At 37.4% G+C, this 15,783-nt stretch overlaps 1 protein-coding gene across 1 annotated transcript; it reads right to left on the bottom strand.

The window, feature by feature from the left end:
* Positions 1 to 1,834: 1,834 nt before the first annotated feature.
* On the bottom strand, positions 1,835 to 14,623 carry LOC115763061 (protein elav). The gene is given in 7 exon segments (XM_030705487.1): positions 1,835 to 2,971; positions 3,045 to 3,222; positions 3,754 to 4,033; positions 5,601 to 5,754; positions 6,012 to 6,115; positions 6,181 to 6,605; positions 14,572 to 14,623. Coding segments are annotated over 6 exon segments (2,181 nt in total). The 5' UTR covers positions 6,593 to 6,605; positions 14,572 to 14,623; the 3' UTR covers positions 1,835 to 1,918.
* Positions 14,624 to 15,783: the final 1,160 nt, after the last annotated feature.

The raw sequence follows: 15,783 nt of genomic DNA on the forward strand, positions 1-15,783 counted from the left end.
AATAGATAAAATAATATGACTATGATTAAAACAGTTTCCTGACTCCCACGCCTTTATGAATTCTTAAAGTTGGTAAAAACCTCAAGATATAGGCAAAAAAAATAAAAGAATATTTCAATAGAATATTATAACAAGAACTATTCGTATTTCTCTTTTCTTTTTTTGGTTTTAGGGTCTAGTACATTTAACTAGTTTTGCAAGGAAATCTCTCAAGCACCATGTTTTCATGTTATAGAACTCTGATTATACATTTTCTCATATCTGCGGTTATCTCTCGCCTGGCTTTTTAAATGCATATATCATTTGTCGAAAGGTTCCGATAATTCCTTCTCAACAGTTCTGTTTAATCACTTTTAAGGTAAATCTTTTTCACTCGTTTTTTTTTTTAAGAATTTTTCTTCTGCATACAAATTTTCTGTTGTAATTTTGATTTTTGTTTTTTTTTTTGTTGTTTTTTTTTATATTTAATTTGGCAATTTGTTTTGCATTAATTAATTGTTCCTTTATTATTGCTGTTTGGGTTTTTGGTTTAAACAAATTCGTTTTGCTGAAACGCGTTTTGTCAATTTGTTTTTGTTTTCCACGTACTTTTTGTTAGTTACGTTTTTAGCTTTTCTTTTTCTAGGGAGGGAATTTGATAGACATTTTCTCTGATTTCTCAAATTTTTCGAATGGCGTGCATATAAATTTTTTAGCTGGTTTTTGTTTAAGTTATTTCTTTTTAAAATTGTTTTTTAGCTGTGATTTATTTATTATGTTATTGTTATAACTTCTTTTTGATTTTGTTATTAAAATTCTATTTAGTTTATATGGGCTTTATAGCATTAAATTTTTCTTAAACATTTATTCGTTGTATTCGAAAAATTCTCTGTATATTTAGCTCTCGGTTTGTTTATAGATTTTGTAATTTTTTGTTGCACATTCGATTTTGTTACTGCTCTCGTCAGGATAGATTCAGAAATAGTTTAACATAGTTGGGAATTGGAGAAGTTTTAAAACATGACACATGATTAGATGAAGCTTGTGAATTTAATAATTAAATATTTGAATAAAAAGTGTCTTTAAGTATATAATAATGCAATACGATCTTTATTTTAAGCAAGAGTTACACATTTACTCGTATATGTATATGTATATGTATATATAAACAAATCGCGAACATATGTCGAGCTTGGGGCCATTCTCTTTAAATGGTTCCGACCATATGCCAAACGTTGCCGTTTTATTCTTTTAACGTATTTCAGTTCTGTTTCGTTTTTTTCTTTGTATTTATACATTTATCAATAGACTTAAATATTCTTCTCTTTGTCATGTTTTTGGTGGTTTTGGCCTTTCAGTTTTCATTCTGCCAAATTTATTAAACTATTTCTAGAGTATGTTGCTTTCTTCAAACAAAAACTTAACCATAAATTTTTGGTTGCTTTAGCGCTTTGCTAAAGGCGACTAGACTTTGATGTTAGTGCAAATTAAACACGGATACAAAAGACGTGTATGTGTGTTTAGTGAGGGTATTCGTAAAAAATATAATGGCAGAGCGTTGCCTGTTTATCAGTAGAAAAACTGAATTTAACGAATTTAGGGAAGAACCTTAAGAAACAATATTAAACAAATATAACTTTCAAATTTGTAGCAACAAAATTTCAAAAACGTTCATAAACTTAACCACGAAAAAAAAAACCGAAATATAAATTGCATCATACCCTAATTTACCTAACTTGAGTAGGTAGAGAGTATATGCAGTATTTTTTAAAACTTTAACTCAAAAATTTAAAAAAACATTTGCAAAAAGTTAAACTGATAAATTATGATACAAAAAAAAAAAACAAAGTATATATATATGTCTATATATAGATAAAAAGTAATTGAATAAAGAAAATATATAAAAAGGGATTTACCAGTCGCTGCTAATCAGTATCATTTAGAAGAACCAATTTGACCAGGATGGCATAAATGAGGATTGATAGTTGTTATTGCTGTTGTTGTTGTTGTTGTTGTTCTTGTTGCCAGCAACTGTTGCTGTTGAGTTGCCCAACAATGCCGTGTTGCCAGCAGCATTGCGTGCCGCATTGGAGCCACTGGCTGCATTGCCAATGCTGTTGTTATGATTGGACGTGGCAGAGGCACCGCTCCCAGCTGCACTGTTTGCCACATTTGTGAGGAACTGGGCAAATTCCTGCTGCAGCTGCAGCTGCTGTTGCAGCAGCTCGAAATGATTTTGTGGCTTATTGTATATGAATTTCGTGGAAGTTTTCAATATGCTGCCAGAGCTGGTTGAGCAGGCGCCGGCATCGCCATGGGACGTGGCATTGGACGAGGTGTTGTTGCTGTTATTGTTGTTGTTGCTGCTACCATTGTAGCTGCTGCTGCCGTTGCTTATAAATGTTGTTACGGTGTTGTTGCTGCTTGTTGGTGGATTGCTTAGACGATTGTTCGCAGTGGCTGTTGTTGCAGTTGCATTTGCCTTGGTTGTTCCTGCCAAAAGTGGCAGCGAGTGCTTGTTGTTGTTGTTGTTGTTGTTGTTGCTGCTGCTGCTGCTTGAAGTTGTCTGCTGTTTTTGTTTGTTAGTTTGGTTGCTGTTGTTGTGATGTCTGTTGTTGTTGTTGCTGCTGTTGCTGTTGTGATTAGCATATTTGCCAAATTGATGGGCAGCATTATTGTTTCTGATGCTACAGATGTTGTTGCTGTTGTTGTTGTGTTGATGGTTGTAATTGTTGTTGTTGTTGTGATTGTGATTGAGCACCAAACTATTGGCAGCCAGCGCCGCTGCCGCCGCATTGGCATTAACAACAGCAGCCAACTTGGTTAATAATTACGTTTGCTTATTTTTGTTGGTCTTGAAGCTGACCTGAAGTACCCGATTGCCCAGCGTGTAGCCATTGAGCGACTGTATGGCCAACACAGCCTCCTCGTAGTTGGTCATGGTAACAAAGCCAAATCCCTTGCACTTGTTGCTCTGCAAATCGCGTATGACCTACCGATGGAAAAGAACAACAGCATATATACATTTGAAAGCCTATATTAACTACTTGTCAGCTCAGACGCACCTTTACGGATTGCACAGCACCGAACGGCCCAAAGAGCTGCCAGAGCACATTCTCCTCGGTTTCGGGCGCCAGATTGTAGACGAAAATGCACCAACCAGAGCTAGTTATGGTATTGCCCTGAATCATGCCATTGGTAATTAAATCACTGGTGAGCGGCGAATAGCGTGAGATCACAGAGCTAGGTTAGAAAGAAAAAAAAATAGATAAGCGATCAGAGTGCCATAAGTCTCTTTCCCCTGCAACCCTTTGAGTAATTGAAACAAGAAACAATTAAGCTGCAGGATATTGTGACAGTTGTTGCTTCTCACTGAGCGTCTTCTAGCTTCTCGCTTTCACTCCAACTAAGCTGTATCAATATTTAATATAAATATCTGTTAAAATTTACCATAGGCAACTAGCTTGATACTGAATTCGAGGAAACTAAATCAGCAAAGTGTATTGATGTCTTAATATTCTATAATTACCTATCTTTCTTAGCTTCAACTAATGCTTCTGAGTAACTTTTATACGGTTATTTTAAAATATTTCTGGGAAGCATTCTACGGACTCTAAAGTCAGCCCCCTTTATGCCTAATATAAGCCATGTTATTCCATAGAGCTTATAAGTAAGGTGTAGGGTTTTCTTAGGAGCGTCTCTCCCTCACTCTCAGTTCATTTTCTTACTCTACTTGAGGTCATATCAAACTGCATCATTACTTGCTTTGCTGACCTGTAACGGCCCGCGTTGGGATGGATGGCGGCAGCAGCTGCTGCTGCTGCGGCGCCGGCGGCTGCATTTGCTGGAAAAGCGCGTCCGCCGCGCGTATTTTGTGGCGCTATGTAGGCGGCCAGCGGTTGCATGCTGTTCTTGTTGCTGCTCGGATTGTTGGCAAACTTAACGGTTATCGGTTCGGTGGAATTCTTCGGTGTGGTGCCGTTTAGCTCCTTGATGGCGCGATCTGCCTCAAAGCGCTGATCGAAGCGTATGAAGCCGACGCCCTTGGAGAGACCTAGGCGAAAGAATAAGAAAAAGAGAATACTTGTTAAATATCTTTTGAGCCCAACTCCAGTTTTCACAGCTAGCGAACACAATGCGTATGAGTTTGCAGCGGCTTGATCATTGTGCGTGACAGGACTTTTGGCTTGCAAAGCGACGCAATATTGAAGCCAAAAAAAAAACAAAAACAATAAATTATAAATGCAAGTTAAATGTCACTTATACATACTGTCGGGGTGGTCAGCGTGCGCTTCTTTTCGGTATTATTTGAATTTGTTGTTGGTGTTTTGTGTGGTTTTGTGTATTGTTGGGAAAATAAAAAAAAAATTAAATGCATTAGTAACAAATAAAAAATATAAATGCAAAAACAGAAATATGCTTTTTTCTTATAAGGTCCAAATAAAATAATTTAAAAAGAAAAGCATTAAATAAAATAAACATTTATAACACACTAGTCGAACATGCTTAACTGGAAGATACCCTATACCCGGTTAGAGGCGCAACAATTGCTGCAACAGCATGAAACTTCTTGAGTCACAATGTAAGATTATTAAGAAAAATGTAAGATGTAAGCCCCGAATCAGAGGCTTTTATTGGTTTCTATATTTTAAATCTGTTAAATAAACCCGACCTGTGGATATACTTTAGCTGTATCGATTATATGAACGTAAATAAATTGAAATTTAAATATAAATAAAATATAAATGTTTTTTCAAACAAGTTTGTTCAATACAAATTAAATTTATTACATTTACAGTATCCTATATTATAAGATTTCTTCTAAGTAATAAGTACTTCGCTAACTTTCTTCATAAATAGCTTATTTTACTGTCAAAACAAATAAAATGTTTCCTGCAGGTATTTGGGCTTTAAGAAGTCCCTAATCTTGTCTCTTCTTTTCTTTCCTACACTAAGTACAGGATAAAAACTAAACAATTTTCAGAAAATAAAATCAACACACGCCCACAAAACAAGCAAAAAGCACTTGAAAAAAAACTAAATGAACTCAAGAGAAGCAACCGAATTAATGCCAAGCAATGTGCAAATGAGAAATTGATGAATTGCGATTTAAACAGCTAAATAAAAATTAAAAAACCTACCCGCCGCATGTTCATCTGAGAGTTGTGTGTGTTTAGTTTGTTTCAATTATTTTTGTGTTCATGAAAAAATAAAATTGTAAACAAATTTTTTTGCATTATTAAAGAAATGTCAACTTATAAAAGTGTAGCGCCAGCAAAATTTCAAAATAAACTGTGCGCTCTAAAGGCAGAAATAATGCCAGCCTCACAGAAGACACTTAACTCTATTAGTTAAGATAAAAGTATATATTATATAAGCCAGACATGCTTATATGTTAGATATAATTACGATAATTGGGGCAATCTCTCACGAGATGGCAAAACAAACAATTCGGAAATATACTGGCTTATTCTGCATATAGAACAACTTATATATATATATATATATATATATATGTATATATATGTATCGCTTATAATAATAGAAATTAATTATAGCTGAGACATGCCTAGGACATGCCTTAATTATACGTGAATTTAATATATATTATTTAAACTTACCAGTGATATTATCACAAAGTATGCGCGAAGTTATGATCTTGCCGTATGGACTAAACAATGATTCCAAGTCGGACTGTGTCATATTCTTTGGAAGACCCGATACATATAAATTGGCACCCTTAATGCTCTCCGAGCTGGGACGCGCAATGGAGACCTAAATTGACAATAACATTAAATATGTAGGCACATATATGTATACATATTATATGGAAACTAATGAGGGTATTTACGATAGGCAGATGGCTGGCAAAGGATTTCAGCTCTATAAAAAGTTGCATCATTTGATATGATTAATACAGTAATGATAGATGTCGGTAGTTCAATGCGGTTCATGGGTAATGCTGACTGATAGAAGAGTGTTTAGGCCAGACATCTGCTAGCGTGAATACCCCTTAGTTTTGTTGGGCGCACCTTTATGGTTTTGTTTTGCAGACGTAGACCGTTGAGTGCATTGATGGCCTTCTCCGCATCCTCTTGCTTGACATAGTTCACGAAGCCATAGCCCAGACTTTGACCTAGACAAACAACATTAAAGATTAACCATATAGTCTGTTGGAAATAGTTGGTTAATTTGACGCACCTGTCACCTTATCGCGTATCAACTTGCAGCTCTCCACCTCACCGAAGCTCACGAACAACGAACGTATTTCGTCCTGCGACATTGTTTGCGGCAAATAGTTCACTATCAAATTTGTTTTGGGATCCGGTTCGTTGTTGTTGTTGTTATTATTGTTGTTGTTTGTTGCTACAGTGTTGTTGTTGTTATTATTATTGTTATTGGCTGCTGCATTGTTGGCCGTTGCTGCCGGGGCAGCAGTCGCAGTTACTGCAGCCACACTGGAACCCGAGCCGCCATTCTGCTGGGCCTGACTGTTGGCCACGTTGCCGGCGGTGGCGCCACCGGCTCCAGCCGTGGTGCCGCCTGTGCCACTACTGGACGAGCCAGTGCCCGATTGCTGCTGCTGTTGAACCGCTGACTGACCCTCGACCATTTCGCTGCTGCCGCTGTTGGTACAGGATAAATGTGAGGTTTAGCGAGGAAACTTTAAGCTCAACTGTGCTGCAAAAGCAAAGGCGAAGAGTTTAAGGAATTACAAATGATAAGCCTTAACCCAACTAAACTTTACTGAACCTATTCAATTAATGAGCTCGACAAAAGAGCAAGCTGAGAAAAATTATTGCACGATATCGCATATACATTCTATATACTTTTAGCTTTTTTTAATCAAATTGTATATAAACTCACTTTTCTGCTCTATTTGAAATAAAACTGTACCCTTGAAAGGGATATTATAATTTTCTCATTGAGGTTTCTTAAAGTTTAGAAATGGAAAATAAATTAAATAATTTAAATTCATATAGACAATTTTTAAAAGAACTTATTTAACTTTATCGATTTGCTCAATCAACTTTTATCTAACTTAGAACAAACTAAATACCTGCTCAACTTCAGCTCACATTTACTAAAATATACATTTTTAAAGAAACTCAGCTAAAGCTTACTTAAAGAATGAGTCCTAACTGGAATAAGTATAGTTTAGTTGGGAAAATGAAGTGCAAAAACTTTACGGCTTCTTTTTTGTTCAAATGAAAACAAACTTGGACTGTACACTACTTGGATAGTTAAATAGAGTTCTCTTTTAGATAATACTGCTGTAACGCGTTTTGAAATCTGCAATGAAAAGGAAGAAAAATACAACGATTAGGTAAAATTATACTATATTTTTATATATATGAATATTTATTCAATTTAAGCGCTTACCTAGCACGACGCACGAGACGAGCAAACGGAAGTGGAAAATAGAAATTGATTTAAGCTGAACCGTTTACTATAGCCTAGTTATAAGTGCCCTCAACTGAGTGCACACTGCGTATACGTTATATATGTATGTCCGAAAGTTAACTGCAACAAAGAAAATGCAAGTAAAATCAATTATTTTAATTTAATTTAAATGACATGCAGTCCAAAATAGTCGTGGGCGTGGCCAGGCAACCAAGCTGATGGGCAGGCAACAACAGCTAACATGTTTCAACATTTTTAATGAATACCTAGAAATGTCAACGTGGTCTATTTGCATTTGCTGCTGCCGTTGCTGCTGTTGTTGCTGTTGTTGCTGCATGCGGGCACGGGAAACAGATCCGAAAACTGACAGAAAAATCGATGTAATTAAATTGACGCACAGCCTAATTGGAAGCGGGGCCAGGCAATGAAATTGCAAATAGTTTCGCAATTAAAATAGGTCAAAGGCAAACACGGATAATACCCAAAAAGAAAAACGAGCTGAAGAAAACTAAAAACCTACCCAATACAATCAAACCTATATAATATAGTAGTAATATATATTGAAAAGCATATAATTGGAAATAATTTAAACAACTTAATTAACAAATCCAAACCCAATGATTGCCTTAAGGGTTATACGGGATAACGAGGGGCAAGCAGGAGCACAAAGTGATTAGATGGAACCTGCCTCTCTGTTAATCTTAAACAATTATTTTACAAAGCATTCCAATGCTTGTAAAAAACTCTATAATACACATTTTATCCTTCACTAATACTAGCATTCTGCTAAACCAATAGAAAACTTTACTTTTTGTGTTGGTTAAACCAAACAATTGTCTAAGCAATTGTTTAAGAATTATTTAAAATATTAAAAGATAGAATAGATAGGTAGATAAGACAACAATAATAGCCATTATTTGGCATATGTATCTAAGCTTCATATTAATTTGAATTCATCTGTGCTGTGCTGTCTTGGCTAAGAGTTCGATAGTCTAGTATTACCTACTATTATCCTACTACAACTAATAACTATTATAATAATAAGTTTTAAATGTGTCATAAAAATGTTCATTCAATGTTCGATGTTCTTCCGGCGCAACTTGCCTTGCAACTGCGCCCTCATAAATCTTTGTTTTTACTCTGAATAACATCTGCTGACTCAGCTGATTTCCTGTTGAGCTGCCCAATTGAGCATTATTCTCTTTGGGTTTAGGCTGAGAGCAAGCAGCCAACAAATCGAATTGTTTGAAATTGATGAAAGCCAAATGTAATACATACGTCGAACAAATATATATCTAGCCTGCGTGTGTACATATCTGCAATGGTTGATCCAAAAGTTTGGACAGCAGGTGCATTGTTTCGTCGAAATAAGAGGGCAATTTTTTATCGTTATACTGATCAAAATTCTATAGTATCTATGTTGATTAGCAGCTATAATTTATGGCCGTAAAGATTAGAGAAAGAAGGTTCCTTAGTGTGACAAATAGTTATTAATTTAAATGTTGATATATTTAATCAAATTTAGATCTGTTCCACAAACAAAAAGATAGTTTACGAAAATTAATGTTGATCCAGAAAATCTCTAAAATAAGCATTTTTAAGGTAAGGTAAGGTAAGAAAAGGTAGCTCCGCTAAGTAATTTTCAAAAATAATAAAAATACATAATCAAAGAGAACGTCAAATATGGCTTTTGAATCAATTTTCAAAATTGTTATTTTATTTATATATATATAAGCTTCAGCTTGTTTTCTAAGTTTCCACACATAGATTAGTCTACACCTTAACAATCCGTCTAATTCATCCAAACCAGATTGTTGTCTAAACCTTTTCAATGTCTGTGGCCTTCACCTACTACGTATTTAATTCGCTTTATACTGTATCCCAACATGTTCACCTTTGCCGTGCTTTTTTTTTTTGTTTTTTGGCCAAATATTTTCTTTTTATTTTCTTCCATTTTCTCGGGCTGGCAGAACGCAAATCGTGCGAAAAACTAATATTTTAAAAATAAACAAACAACTGGCGGGCAGGGGAGCGCTACGATACGACGGCATATGTATTGAGAGCCGGCAGAAGTACCAAGAATTATATTTTCGAAATATTTTTAAAATAACAAAACGAATGCGATGAAGACTTTGTCGCTGCTGCTGCTGCTGCTGCGACGCACTTTTGAGGTTAAGTGGCAATGGGAAATATATAAAAATATTGAAATCGGTTTTCATGCCGTCAATTACAAGTGGAAATTACATAAATGCAACAACAACAAAAAATATTCAATATATTACCTTTGAATTTGACAAGCAAATTTCAAATTGAGAAATGTAAATAAAACTTGTTGCTCTTTGAATTTCGATGCGATTACGAAACACTTTTTTTATTTTAATTTTTTTTTTTGGGGGGATTGCTTATGCTACTTTTGTAATAATCGAAAACAAACAAACCGAAAGATTTAGGCGAATACTTATGCAAAATAATTGGCGTTTGATAATGTTTTAGTTTTGTTTGGTATTTGAAAAAGTTAACAAAACGGCGAAAAACGAAAAACCAAACCAAACCAAACTAAACTAAAGCCAAACCGAACCGAACACGAAACAAATGTTTAACAGTAATAATAATAATAATAACGATAATAATAATAATAAGGAAATAAAATCAAACGGAAAGTAGAAAAATAACACGTTCCTGCAACTCAACAGAACAGAAATAAACTGATTCAGCGAGCGCTATGGAAAGTATTTTTATGCCGTCGCCGCAGTGAAAGACAAACGGCAACAAGAAGAGTCGAAACATCACATAGCCATGGGGGCAGAGAGTGAGAGCGTGAGCGTGAGAGTTCTTTATACATGTGATGCGGGAGTGTGAGAGCACTCTGTAATGCTCTTTGCATTTACCATTGTGTGTACGAGTGTGAAGAGCAAGGCCTCCACCTAGCGGGTGGTTGTGTATAGATCAGAGTGCTCTCTATGTTAGCTTGTATGTACATACATATGTACGAATGCCTATAGAAGCTGATGATGACATGTCTATGTACGAGGAAACCACAGCGCAATAATTGGATTATATGTAAAATGGCGAAGTAACAGAGAGGCATGCTATGCAAGCTATGCCACATTATGCAAAGCACTCAAACTAACATTTGCAACTAACAGAACCAATACAGCTGTTAAAATATATATGTATAACGACATGTGTTTGCAAATTAAAAACAGCTGCCAATATCTGATATCGTATACGCATTAGCTTTATGTACTGTCTGATTAAGGCATTTTCATAAATGAGCTTTTAATTTTAATTAAACACAATGCATTTCACAATTATGCCAAACAGAATATGCTGCATAAAGAGTTTGTGTACAAAAGCTCAAAAGTGTAGAGAATTTTACTAAACATAGATAGCTTTGATATTGATCCTAATAATACATACATAATCATACTAAATATACGAATAAAAAATATGCAAACTGTATTTAAAATATAATAAATTGATAAAAACTTCAATCTTCTATATACACGACTGCTATCTTTATATATGTATATACGATTTTTAAAAGAAAATAAAGAAAAGGAAAGATCACCTCATTTGTCTTAAGGCATGGTCGGCAGTAATTCTGCGCTTTTATAAGTACAGTAAAAACTAACCCAACGGACTTTCCTCCTCTTGAAGCTCGCCCAAGAGAATAATCACTGTATAGTATTAATTATAGTAGTTGTTAAAATAAGAGTTATACCTTAAACAAAACTATAAACTTTAACACTTTAACGATTCAATTATTTTTTACAAGTCATAATTTATCCAATATTCAAATATTGTCGATCTAAGAAATGAACTTGATCAGAATTAAAGTCGACAGTTGCACTTCTATTTATCTTTCTTTATTCTAAAACTTCTGTAAAGTAAACTAAACAAGACGCAGAATGTGAGTCCAATATAAAGGTTAGATTTAACAAGCAACAACTACATTGTATATAACCCTGCTAAGGCCAAAGTATGTGAAAAGAACTGCACCTAAAAAATAAGCTGCATCTACTCACAGAAGAATACGCCCATTTTTGCTGCACCGCCCCCAAAAGTAGTGTAACATAAACCGGCAATTTTCATTCATAAATTGTTTAAAATTGTTTCCGCTTAATAGACGCTTACAAAAGCGCAGGATATAGCGAAAGCTTCTTTCAAACGACCACCCCATTGTTGCCACCCTTCACCATTTCGAGCGCATCGAGCAAGCAATGCAAAGTGGCTAGAAACCGTTAGAACAAAACAAAAAAGTGACACACCTTGCAGCAGGCAAAAGCAAAAGCCAAAATCAGCCGAAGTCCCATTGAATAGGAGGAGAAGGAGCAGAAGACAGCAAGAGGAAAGCTAGGCAACGTTGCTTTTGGGTGCGGCAAAAAGAAAAAAATAAAGAGAAAAAGAGAGTGAATGCAGCCGCGGCGCAGTCAACACAGCTGCAGCGGCAGCAGCAGCAGCTGTCAGCTGAGCGCGCCTTAAGATATGCAATGCATAGAGAGCAGGAGAGCATAAGCTAGAGAGCGCATTTAGCTGCAAGCGGCGACGCCAACGTCGACTGCGTTTTTTAGGTTAAACGGCGACTGCAGCCGGCGCTGCACGAAACGCAGCTGTATTTGTGTATGTGAGTGTAAGTGTGTATGTGTAGGCGGCATTTGGCAGCAAAGTGTAGAGAAATGCGCTCAGCGACGCAGGGCCGCCCATTGAGCCAAGTTTTTACTATCGTGAGTGTGCTTGCATGCATATATATGTATGTATGTGTGTGCATGCTTGTGTGTATGTAAATGCGAAAAATCGACCATGGGTGTGGGCACTTTACATGCTAATATGCAATTACAAGCACAGAAACAATTGGTAATTACATTTTTTCATAGTTAACCGTTGCTTACTTTTGTTGCATTTGGCTGAGTGCTAGAAAGAGCGCCGTAAAATTATTCTTCACTTATTTTTTGCACAATTTTAGCATAGGTTTTGCTTTTTTTTTTTATTTGAAAAATTGGAATTTGGTTCGTTTTAAATGAGTTTTGAAGTACACGCACAAAATTGTAGATTTGAACGGATATACACAATATACGATGCATACATATGTGTATGTGCATGTATGTACATGTATATGTAATTATGTGAGTATGCTAGATGTGTGTATTATACCGATATACAACAATTTATAAACGACGACGATACGACGATAATCAAAAAACACAACTTGCTGCCGGAGAGTGCAAGAACTAAATGATTAAAGTGTTCAATTGCCGCCAGGATAAATGCAGCCAGGACAACGAAAACGTCGAAGTCGACGCCAACAGCGCAGCCAACTGCTGCAGCTACTCTCTCTCCATTGGGTCGTACAGTTGCGCGGCAGCACGGACGAGACGAATGCTGAAACAAAACTGCGTAGTTTTTGCACAGAACAGTGGAGCAAGGTAAGCTTTGCGTAAGCTAGGCCTATTTATTTGACAATTTCAATTTTAAGAGACTTATTTGACATTACGCTGTGTTTTTAAGGACTTTTGAGTTTGCTAAACCCTTTGCAATCAATTTAAAGTTGATTAATTTTTTTTAAGCCACCTATTTTTCATTTTATAATATACAAGTTTTTCACATTCTGCTAACAAATATTAAGTGTTTTCAAAATGGAGCCGGTTGACTCTTATACGGAAAGGACCCCTGCATTTTCTATTCATACATATGTACATATATGTATTTTTTTAAACAATTATTTTTACTATCTCATATTTCGATAAACGATGATAATCTACAAAATAATTTATAATTAATTATTAAACTCAAAATACAAATATCAATATAATATCAAAAGTCTGAACCACTGTTCAGACAACACAAAATTTGATACATTAAATGGAGAAGAAGAAGAAGCGGAAGATGAAGCGACACAACAATAACAAAAGCTGCAGCGCCGAATGCGCAGGTACAGCAGCCCCAGCAGCGGCACTAACAGCGTCAGCAGAAGCAGAAGCGCACTCGCTGCAACAGTCAGTCAACAATATAACGGTACTGCACATGCTCTTCGCTCTGTGAATTAGTTGCTCTCTCTTTCTCTCTCACTCAATCACGCTCCAACACTTAGCCGAATACCCTACATTTGGATACAAAACATAAACAAGGAAATGCAGCGACGACGCCGACGTCGATGACGACGAAACAGATTGCGGTAGGTTCTCTGCTAGGGAGGAAGGAGAGATAGAGAGAGCGCGAGAGAACGCCGGCCGCACATCAGCAGCGAACTAACGTTGGGCCAACAGTCAAAAAGGCACCCAAACAAACAGTAAAACCATCGCGCACACGCACACGCACACACACTGGCACTAAGGATTTGCAAGCCTAGAACGGCAGCTGACTGAGCTGCGAGCGAGCGGCGGGCAAATGAGCCGAAAGCCGAGTGGCGACTGCACCAGGCAAAAGCAGCAGGCAAGAAGCTCAACTTGACATCATTTGTGTCAAAAGACCATTGAACTCTGCGCGGGGGAAGTTGTGCCTCTACACTTCTCCCCCTTAAAATCGTAGCATTCTCTGTGCATTGGTTTGTTGCTGTTGTTGCGGCTCTCTATGTGGCGCAAGCAGCAAGTGTTTACATGCAAATACATATAAACACATACTTAATACGTATGTGTAATTTGTATGCATGTGTGTGTGCGTATTGCTATAATCTCCACTAAGGCAACTGCGCCCGCAAAACTGTGCAGACCACAGTAAATACAATAATTTACATTTCTACCACCTTTTACCGCCTTATAACTGTAGCTTCTTATATGATTGTTATCCTAATGTTTTGATGGATATTTAATAGCTGCTCTCACAATAAACATATTAATATAAACTTTTTTTTTATGTTTGTTGGCAACTGCTCAAAAATAAATGTTGTACACAGTTATTATGCTGATGAGGCATTTGCCTGATAAATTAAAGTCTTGTCCATAGAATTTGATATTCAAACAGTTTAACTTTTTGCTGCTTTACTTTAAAACTTCAAAGCTCGTGCAGCACTTGTAAAAGCTATGCAGCTTTCTACAGCCACAAGCTGTTGTTGCCTGACGTTTAATGCTCAAAAATTGTAGACTTAATAAAAGCTGTAAAGCTTTCAAAGTGCAAGCAAGCAACTACAACTAGTTAAGAGTGCATTGATGTATAAGAGCGAGAGAATACAAATTAAGAGACTTACCTTACGCTAGCTGATTCCAGTAAGTCAGATATTGCTGCTGCTCCTGAAACTGATGTGCAGGCTGAACAGAGTCTGGATACTGTGCTACACGGCATCTCTTAAAGCACTGAACGCCACTCGTATGCTGATACTGTTGTTGTTGTTGTTGTTGTTGTTGACTTTCCTGCGGCAGCTGTTGCTGTGCGTGGTTGTTATTGTTGAGCGTACACTGCGTGTAGGTGTTTGTTTCCATATAATAAACCCTTCCATGATAGTTACCCGTCTCGTCCGGTCCAGCAGCCATGTACGGCCCACTATTGACAGCGGACCACTGTGCGCCACAGTGGTGCCACTGTTCTGCCAGCGCCGTAGCTTGTTCAAAATGTTGAACCCACTGCCAATTTGGCACTTGCGCAAATGGATTCTCCTGGATCCACGACTGATGAGTGGAATTCATATCAGGCTGCTGCTCATAGACTTTATCGTCTGCCCACTGTTGGGCCCGATATTGCGGGACTTCTGTCTGGTTGGCATCTTTGTTTGCCCACTGTGCGACCTTTATTGACGACTGTTTGGGTAACGGGGACCAGTGCTGCATGCCAGGCAATTGAGCTGACGTCATTTGGTTGCTGGAAAGTTGCTTCTTTATATCGGCTACCCACTGTGCGCTCTCGCTGCAGGCTTCGCCTGCATTCAGCTGTTGCTTCGCCTCTGCTTTGATATGCTGCTCGGCCGGCGATCGCAGCAGTTCAGCAAAATCAAATATCAGCGGCTTTTCCAACGTCGACTCCGCCGAGCCGAACGAGTTGTTCGACGAGGAGAGGGGTGTAGGATTTTGCCGTGTTATCGCTTCCAGTTCAGCAGCTTCGGATGCGCGTCTTTGCGCCATCGTTCTGCGCTTGCGACTGCGCCGCTTGCTGCGCTGCGCGCTCTTTTTGGCAGCCCTCTCACTCTGCACTTCCTTTTCCAATTTGGCGCTGCCATCGACTGACTGGGACTGACGGCAGCAGGTTTCACATAGCTTTTCGTCGGCGCGACGTTTTTGATTCTGTCGCTGGCGCCTGCGACGTTGAGTTTTGCTTTGATGATTCGCTGCCGCCACAAATGCAGCCGAATTTTGGTTCTCAACATTAACTCGTCTTTTTTGTTCCATGTTGCACACAAAAACAAAACAAGCGAAACACGTGCACAGCTTGAAATCAAAATGGCGCGCAAACAACAAATATGCACGCCAATTC

The sequence above is a fragment of the Drosophila novamexicana genome, unplaced genomic scaffold (genome assembly GCF_003285875.2).
Source record: "Drosophila novamexicana strain 15010-1031.04,08,12 unplaced genomic scaffold, DnovRS2.1 tig00000689-arrow-pilon, whole genome shotgun sequence".
NCBI lineage: Eukaryota > Metazoa > Arthropoda > Insecta > Diptera > Drosophilidae > Drosophila > Drosophila novamexicana.